At 43.1% G+C, this 9,964-nt stretch overlaps 1 protein-coding gene across 1 annotated transcript in view; it reads left to right on the top strand.

The window, feature by feature from the left end:
• Positions 1–3,279, top strand: part of timmdc1 (translocase of inner mitochondrial membrane domain containing 1) — a 10,693-nt gene extending 7,414 nt beyond the window's left edge. The window contains exons 7-8 of the mRNA XM_079734156.1: positions 1,685–1,795; positions 2,453–3,279. Coding sequence (XP_079590282.1) covers positions 1,685–1,795; positions 2,453–2,594 — 253 coding nt within the window. The 3' untranslated portion in view covers positions 2,595–3,279. The remainder of the gene's footprint in view (positions 1–1,684; positions 1,796–2,452) is intronic.
• Positions 3,280–9,964: the final 6,685 nt, after the last annotated feature.

Raw genomic sequence — 9,964 nt, 5'->3', positions numbered from 1 at the left:
TCTGCCCCTCCCCCACCCACCACCCCCACCCTCCACACCAGGGAGGCGGGCCAAGAGGCAGCAGCTGCCCCTGGCATCACCTCTCTCTCTCTCTCTCTCTCTCTCTCTCTCTCTCTCTCTCTCTCTCTCTCTCTCTCTCTCTCTCTCTCTCTCTCTCTCTCTCTCTCTCTCTCTCTGTTTCTCTGTCCACTTTATCATTCAAACTTTATTAAAGAAAGTGCGTGTATATACACAGAATCAAGCACAGAGATGGATGCATGAAAGACAATCGTGGCGTTTGTGACCTACTTATGACTTCCGCCGTCATATCTCAGCCCCCTGTCCAGCGCGTGGGGTGATCTAAGTTTTTGCTTCAAACCGTCCGTATTATCTTTCCTCTCTACTCTGTAGTCCCTTTGTCTCTCGCTCTCTCTGTGACTCTCTGTTTCTCTCTGTCTCTCTCTCCCTCTCGCTATGACTGTCTCTCTGTCTCTGTCATCTTTCTCTGTCTTTCACAGTGTCTCTCTCTCTCTCTCTCTCTCTCTCTCTCTCTCTCTCTCTCTCTGTGTGGTGTGCTCGGTCGCCCAGCCACCTGGAGCGTTTGATGTGTTGCGAGCGGCTCCGGCCCGTGGCCGGGCCAGGTGCATCGGTCCGCCTCCGAGCTAGCCAGCCAGGCTAATCGCAAAGCATATCACGCTCCAAATCGCTCCTCTGAACACACACACACACACACACACACACACACAGATTTGGCACATTGCTGAGGTGTGAGGAGGAAGCATTGGTGGTTGGGGGGTGGTGTATGGGACCGAAGTGTGTGTGTGTGTGTGTGTGGGTGTGTGTGTGTGTGTGTGTGTATGATTTAGTCAAATTTGACGAGCTTGGAAGCTGTACAAATTCATTACAACCTCGGCGAGAAGCTGCCCGGAGCAGGGTTTCACGCCTGCGCCAGTCATTAACAACAGCCCAAGAAGTAAATTGTCTTCCGAAGTTCTGGAAACGTCCGCGTAATGTTGAATGACACCCGTGTTCTGATGTGTCCGGCGCCATGGAAGCAAGCGATACGATATCTCGTTAACGCTTCACAATAAGGGTGCATTAATTTACCGTGCATTAGGTTACGTTAGTTAAGTTAAGACAAGTCAACACAACGTAATGAGCATTAACTAACATTTTAGTTCAGTTAACTAACGGCCTAGTAATCATTTACTAATGGTGTTCATGTTAACTAAGGCAAAGGTTTTCACGTTAACTAAGGTATTCATTTCCAAATTATTTTATGTATCACGGGCTAGGGTTAGCTCTAACCCTAAATGTGACCCTATGCTAATGCTATATATGCTTATTACTGCATTAACTTGTGTAAATTAATGGTTAATTAATGTACTCTCATTGTGTTACAGATATTCCAAAGTTATTTGGCAGTCTTTTATCCAAAGTGAATTATAGTAAATATATTTAGCTACAGGTCTTTAGACAGCAGGTAGGGGTTGTGGGCATCAGGATGTCTACTGGTAGGCGGCAGACATATTGGATTTAACTCAAAAACTCAATTTAAGGTACATCTTGTTCGAATCATGTTGTTGCCGGTTTAGTGACTTATAAGTATTAAGTATACCTCCTTACGAAACTTGAACTTTTACACCACTAATTATGTCTACACGAGTAGTAAATATACTTTTTCTGCCGTGTCGTTCGTGTCCAGGCTCCCCGCGGGCGCCCTGGTCGTCAGCATGCAGACGGTTGCCGGGGAAACCACCCGCGACCGGGTGAGACGAGAGCGCAGCGAGCTGTACCAACTCAAGCTGCAGGAGTGGTGCGTCAAAGCGATGGACAACCATAACGCATCACAGGGAAATGTGTCCACTGCACACCTACCCAATATCCGGTCAGGAAGATGGCGAAAATGTATATCGATATGCATCTGGAAATCTGAAAGGGATAGTAGAGGCGTGGTCTAAATCCCACCTCCCCCCAACGTAGCCAGGAGGCTACATTTCCCTACCCAGGGGGGCGGGACCCCGCATGGGGTTGGTATGATATGATGACTGTCGCAGTGGGAGAGCGTTCCCGTATAAACTCCAGATATTTGATGACAGTTTATGTTTAATTTGTTTTTATTTGGTGATGTGGGTAGATGGGGCAGATGTTGATTGGGTTAAAGCGATGTGTGCCCAACAGATGCCCAACAATGTAAGAAGTTGGGGTAGCTTTCAGAACTTTCAGGCCTGATACTGACCCCTCAAATAAAAATGAAATGTAATATGATGTAGGATATTTTTCAGATTAGTAAATCCATTTTTTGGTGGTACATTCTAATCAGAGAACTAAAAGTACTTTAAGATAACTTGGAGTCTAGCATTTGCTGACCCTGTTATGCCCGACTATTACACAATAAGAAAACCTCAACAAAGAATTCTGGGGGTGGGAAATAAAGTTCAAAACATTCTACTTCCTGTTTTTCGTTTTTCAGGTCCGCCCGCCTGCAGCTGACGGACGAGCTGATTGGTGACCTGAGTGTGAACACCAATGAGAACCGGGACCTGCAGAGGATCACGGAGCTCCTCGAAATTCCCCGAAACGAGGGCCCCGTCGGGGACACTGAGGGCCCCTAGCGACCCCTAGTGGCCCCTGACTGTATGGTCATCCTCATCAAGACAATGTCGCGATACTCACAGCAGCCCTGAACCAACCGAAATAAACACGCTCCCTCCCTACCTCCCTCCCTCCCTCCCTCCAATGGACATAATATGATGTTCTGAAGACCACGATAGCTCTAATACAATAGAGTGATTTAGCCCTTCCCCATCGCCGGATCCACCGCCACGCGAGAAGGATCTGGACCGCATCTGAAGTCCTACGGGCTGGGGTAACGCTCTTCATGAGCAGACCTCGGGATTGGTGACGTCATGTGATGAGGGTGATCGGGCGTTGATTGGTGTGAACGATACAAATCAAGATTGGTGTCACAGAAAAAATCTGTATTAGGAGATGTTTGTTCGTCTTTGTCCACGGGGTGAACACCATTGCAATGTTCTAAAGTTCCCATTTTTTTATGTAGGGTTCGAAATGGCAACCCACAAATAAAGAATAGTTATTATTGTCCATTAAAGCTAAACTCTTGTCGTCTGCATACTGCACCTCATGTGTTTCAAAGGCCAAACCCTTTAAATGACCGCTGGTCTCTCTGTCTCTCACCCTATTTAATGGACATTATTGCCATCTAGTGGATGTTTTCGGAATGTACAAAGGGAATTTAGGTAAGTCTGGCAGGCCTATATGGGGTCAGAACAGTCTCAATAATGAATGCACAGAGAAGGATTCACAAATGTATTTTGTGCTTTATATATAAATTACTCTCTTCTCACAAATACATTTCAATGCATACACAAATGGATATCGGTATGTATAAATGTAAAATAAATCCATAAACAAAAATAAGTTTCACAAACACATTTCTGATCCACACACAAATGTGCCTTGTTTTAAATAAATGTAATATAAATCCATAAATATATTAATTTAAAAAATATTTGCAATTTTCATCAAAAATGTATTTGGATGTTACATTTATATACAAAGTGTTAAACTTGAATTAAGACGCTTTTCATTTGTGAACTTGTTTGCATTTGTGTGTGAACTGGTCTGTGGATTTTTGAGACTCTACTGACGTGACTGGATTCACAAATGCATTTTTTTCAGCAAGGAACTCTCTGTGGCCAATCAGATGCCTCCCTCGTTTTCAGCCAATCACATGACTGCAGTTCCGTCCTCTGAAGAATAAGTCCAGCCTCCGAGCCTCCCGGTTCCCTCGGTCAAAAGTCTATGGGAAATAACGGTTTTTTTGAATGATCATACATAACAATCTTTTGGTGGCGAAGAAGTCAAAGCTGCGTCACGTTTTGAACTACACACTTTTTCCATGTAGTTTCGACTGGGTTTTGCAGTCATGTGATTGGCTGAAAACGCGGGAGGCATCTGATTAGCTACAGAGTTCCTTGTTGAAAAATATGCATTTGTGAATCATGCCAGGTCAGGAGTCTCAAAAATCCACATATAAATACAGACCAGTTCACACACAAATGCAAACAAGTTCACAAATGAAAAGCATCTTGTAAATTCAAGTTCAACAGTTTGTATATAAATGTAACAACATCCAAAAACATTTTGATGAAAATTGCAAACATCTGTCTAATTCATATATTTATGGATTTATTTTACATTTATTTAAAACAAGACACTAACCCTAACCCTAACCCTAACCCTAACCCTAACCCTTATGGATAAATTTTACATTGATACATACCGATATCCATTTGTGTGTGCATTGACATGTATTTGTGAGAAGAGAGTAATTTATATATAAATCACAAAATACATTTGTGAATCCTTCTCTGTGCATTCATTATTAATGAGACTGTTCTGACCCCATAGGCCTACTTAATTTATCCCGGAGAGAAATTGCAGAAGCTTGACTGGCCATCTTGAGTTTAATGCTTACGTTATATGACAAATGTAAATTGATGACACCCTTAATGCGTGTAGCTCGGCGCCGGAGAAAGCGATTGTACTCCCGGAGCTTAGCTGCAGGGCTAGCGCCAAGATCCCCCCGCCGGAGCTGCTCGTCCACTGGTCCACAAAATCTTAGCGATGCTCTGATTGGAGGGGAGTGGGGAAGTGGGCGGTAATATTTAAATGACGCCGAAACTGACTCGCTCGTTTGGTAGCTGGAGCTTTTTTTCAAAGTTTGTATGCGTGTGGGAGCGCCATATACCCACAACAACACCCCAAATCCCAGGAAAAGTGCTGTTTTCATAATATGTCCCCTTTAAGAATAGTAAACAAATGCGAAGTAAGTAAGTAGACCGTTTTTTGTGAGTGTGCCATGTGTTTAAATCGTCCCACACTTTGTTGCTAGACCCCTAACACCGACGGGATGGTGACACTTCAGTGTGTCGAGACTGCTCCACTCTGGAGGGGAACGATGGGGCATGGGCTGGAAATCTGGCCCAATCTGGCAACGCTAGCTGCAGCGTGCTCGCCGCGCTAGTGTTGCAATATTGGGCCAGATTTCCCGCCCAATCTGGCAACCCTGCATGGGAGGCTTTCTAATCGGTTGAGAAAGAAGGAAGTTGTGTCACAACTTCACAACTTTGGGGGTTGTACCTCTTTGCCCTGATTAAAAATATAAATTATAGCTTAATTCTCAAAACATTACACCAAACTTTGAATCGGTTGTTGGACATGGGAGGCCTTCTCAAACTATTTGGGAAGACTGTTTATTTTTGTATTGAATATTTATGTATATTTAATAGTTTCAATGGTTGGCTCAAGTCATTAAATTATTGTTTAGTTGAATTGTTCTGTGTTCTGAAATTGTTTTTGTTAATTATTATGGTGGAATGATTAAGAATGCAAATGTGCGATGGTTTAATGAGGGTGGGGTTTTGTATATGCCGGGTATGACTTTTATGCTCATATGTTACTCATATATTACCTACATTGAAATAATTATTCTCACAAAGATTAACATCGACATTTTTAATTTTACCAGTATTAATTGTTGCACTGCCAGCAGCAGGCTGACAGTTGCAGTGTCAGCAATGTCGGGCCAAGTTAATAAGTAGCTTCTTTCTAAATCGTCCAAGCTAAGAGCTCTTTTGGTTTTCCTAGCAGCACAACTTTGGATGAACGCGTCTTGATACATGAATACATAGTATTGTGTGAGGCTGTTTGTCAACGCCACACGTTCTATAACTCTCGATGCTATGGCATTTCGAACCAAATGGGGGCAGTGAATCCACCTCGGAGCGATCCACCCCTGTGAAGAGAGACACAATGAACTGCAGCCAGGTGGATTCACTGAAGCACCCTATGCTCAGCTTCAGTGAATCCAACTCGGTGATGTTCACACACGCGCGCGCGCTCCGGGTTTTCCTTCTCCTACTACAACAGAAAGCAGGCACATAAGTACACCCTCCCTGATTGACCTGAGTGCAGACACCTGCTCACCACCAGGTCCAATCCCGTGCGCTCCCAACCTGTCCATACTCCCCCTGCAGGCCAGACGCCGCACGTCCCCCCACATATAGTTTTATTTATTTTACGAAACAAAACAAATATTGAAGAAAATATTTTCGATAGATGTGCCTTTACAGAAATGTGAAATGTGATCTAATAAATATGTTTCATCTTTATTTAAATAAAGATTTGAAAAACAAATCTGCTGATGTCCATGACATTCATAATGAAAATGAAACAATTCTGGGATGTAGTTTACGGAAACTCATAGATCTATGAGTCAAACTACCTCGCGTCAATTACATAGCTGTTTAGATGCAGTAGACTACGCTTACTGCTGTCTCAACTTAGGACCAATTTAGGACTATAACTTATGATCAATTTAGGACTTCAACTTAGGACTTGACATGATCATTTTTCATGCCAAGAGTTTGACCGTTTATTGTGCGATTGTTCAGATTAAGGCTGTAGAGAAAACAACCAAGATAAACGAGTATGATTCTTTGCTTAACTTCGGCTGCTCGGTAGCTTGGTTTACACTCCTACATTGTGGTGTGTGTGTGTAGCTCGTGGTATTGCTGCGTCTGAGTCAGCCGAGGCTATTTGGGTTCATGTCTGGGGGTTTTTTCCACACTGATAAGCAGCAATTTGAATAACGTTTTTTTTTAACGTCCCTAACTGTATACATAGATACCAGTCTGCATATGTCTCAGCCTTACACGCACAATACAAAGACGACGCTGAAGTTAGCCCCACATGCAAATGCAGCCCCACATTCGCCGATTCCGCGTCTTTTAAGTTTCGATTCCACCTTATAAAGTGGTCGTTGCAGGGTGGGGGAGATTCCCGTCATATCAAGTGAGCCCAGAGAATCATATCATAAACAAGTTATATTGCCCTAGCAGGTGAACAATAAAGAGGTTAAGGTATAAAAGGTTAAATACAAAATGTATATAAATATCAGATATAATACCAAGTACTATAAAAAGTAAGATGTGGGATATTGTAAAAATTCTCTATGCATACACAGTATTTACAATATGGAGGATGTGTGCAATAGTGCAATTATTGTGGAAAGTCCAGGGGGATGAGTCTGTTCATGGGGAGTTTGACAGGTGACGAATCTTGCTGCTGCGATCGCATATTGTTGTATTTCTCCCAACAGTTATGGCATTTTGTTAGCATCTGGAGTGTCTTTAAAGTCCTTGCATACCTTTGTAATCCGTTGGAAATGCTGATGTCTTTGTATGGGTGGCAGGAAGTCAGGCAGTGCAGCTCTGTTTACAGTTGGTCGTGTGTGCAGTGGGAGCACAGTCTGTCTTCTCTTGGGAGCCAGGTCTATCTGTGGCTTCCCTTCCCGTTGCACAGGCTGTGTTCGCTGAGTCTGTATCTGGTCAAGGATTTCCTCAGTTTTGGATCGGTCACGGTGGTCAGGTATTCTGCAACGGTGTAGTCTCGATTGAGGGTCAAAAAGAAACCCAATTACTCTGGTTTTTGGTGGACTCTTTCCAATGTGCCAGTTTTCCTTTTGTCTTTAAATTTGGTTTTGCCTGTGTTGGTTGTTGTGTGTTTGACAGAGTCCTTGGACAAGCTGGCTAAAGGGACACTTTTCTGGGTGTAACTCTCTGTGGGTAAGAGCCTTGTCGTGGAGCGTGTTGCTGTCGCTTTCCTTAAGGTGGTTATAAAATCTTAGGGCTCACTTCTGAATTTTAATAACGGATAATATTTTATGATTTTGCTCTTTGTCTCTCAATCACTCACCATTGCCTTCCAACACTTATATATATGTATATATAGATACAGATCATCTTAGTTGTAATTTTTTGTGAGGCAGCAACACCACACACACACACACACACACACACACACACACACACACACACACACACACACACACACACACACACACACACATATATTTATTTTATGATTACAGCAACACACTCATGCAAAGACACACACACCAAACAGTTCTGCGTAGGAAATCCGACTCGGCCCTGAACCGAGGTGGTGAAACCCCGTCGTCACGGAGCGGGCTTTCTTGGTTCACTGGAGAAGGCGGGGCTGCGCACGGAGAGAATACCTCTTCAGAATAATTTGCAATGAATGTTGGGCTAACTTCAGCGTCGTAATAAAAAGTTAGATCTCGTAAAGAGCAAAAAGTCTATTCTCTTCTGATCGATTGCTCTTTTTTTAATAAAACCTTTTATATTGAATGTTTCCTCGACCATCGATCGACCCTCACTAGAGCCCGTGTACATATTAGACATTCTGCCCTCACTTCAGCCACCTCTGGTAAGTCCATTTACGAATGTCGTGTCATGACGTGACCTACTTTCGACCAACTCCAAGTTGAACTATCGTTCAATGAACGCGTTCAGGCACAACACTGACGGCCACCTCATGACGCATCTAGGTACGCATATTGTAGTTCATTTAACATGTTGTGGATACCTATAAAGAGAGCTAGTGCAATTCAAGCTAATTATATTATATCACAATGTAGCGACCCTGGGACATTGAAAGAGTTTGTGTATAATGTGTTGCATTGTATTTCGTTGTCCGTTATGCCAGTTGTTCTATGTGCATGCACTGGAATGTTCCACTTGTCAATCAGTGTGGGGGGCGAATCATCAGGTCAGCTTGGGGAGGGCCTTGGGCCAACAGGAGGGTGGGGGCTTGCACGTTGAAGGGACCGGGTTGGGGGGTTGCCCGGTTAACCGGTTTGTAACATTAAAGTTACTTCAAGTACTCATGAATGGACATCGTTATGTCACCGGCGAGGTCATTACAACATAAAGACTTCTCTAACCAGAATACAACATATTACCTCGTGAATTGACGTGCATTGAGCGCTCCAAATGTGCAATATTTATATTTATGTACAGGGAGCAGAAATGGGAAAATAAAACCGGTCACCCTCTCTGGATGGAGAGGACTAGACAGAGGAATTCAAGAGTGAGTATTTAAGTTGTGATATCTTTATTCCAAGACTCTCGAAGTTGAGAGACAGAGCAAACAAACAAGCTGAAAGCAAGTAGCTACAATAAAACCACACATAGTTGCCATCCCTCTGTACATTGTATCCTTTTAGACAAACAATATTTTCCTGTACAAAAATATGAACTAAATACATTTGAAGATAAGGATTGAAGTTTTTATTTTATTTTTATTTTTTTACAGAGAAATGTGTCTGAAAATTATCAACTAATGTAGGGTTTATCTAGGTAAGCCAGGCAAAAACACATGGTACCCACAAGCACTGGTCCAAACCCCCAGGATAAATGAACCCCCCAGAATCCCTTGTGTGACTCCGTAGGAGTTGCCACAATAAACATCATCGACATATACCCAGCGGTCGAGTTGTAAAAAAAAGCCAGGGGGGATGGTTGATTTTAACTTTTAGGGACAGATCATTTGTGCTAATAACAGCGCATATGGTGGGAGACCAACGGTGTGATAATTATTATTATTAGTAGAAGTACTATTATTATATTATTAAATCTTTTTTGGGATAAAATAAGGATTTTAAAAACTGATTCTTATTTTTTTTTTCTCCAAAAATGCATTCGGCAGAGAAGGGAGACTAGCGTTGCTCACGGGTTGGAATGAAAGGGAGAAAAGGGGACAGTTGTCTGCGGAAGCGATGTCTGAGATGCAGAGACAGCTTCACGCTACCAGTGTCTGTCTCGTACGGTGTGGGATGAGAGCTCGTGAAGGCACTATTGCGCAAGGCGCGCAGCAAGCGTGCCTGCGTGCTTGCGTAATAGCATACTGCCCGAGAATGCAGTGTCGCTGTCAAATCTGTCCCTGGGAAAAGTAACGTTGCGCCGAATTGAAAAAGGAAACCGCTATAAGGAAATAGCGGTAATATTTCCACATTAATTGATAAAATAACAGGGGATGGGAATGGGGGATGGCTGTTTCAGAAGGGGGATGGTTTTGATCATTTTAATGCCAAAGG

This window comes from Pollachius pollachius (genome assembly GCF_949987615.1).
Source record: "Pollachius pollachius genome assembly, chromosome: 4".
Taxonomy (NCBI): Eukaryota; Metazoa; Chordata; class Actinopteri; order Gadiformes; family Gadidae; genus Pollachius; species Pollachius pollachius.
This window is presented reverse-complemented; position numbering and strand designations above follow the sequence as displayed.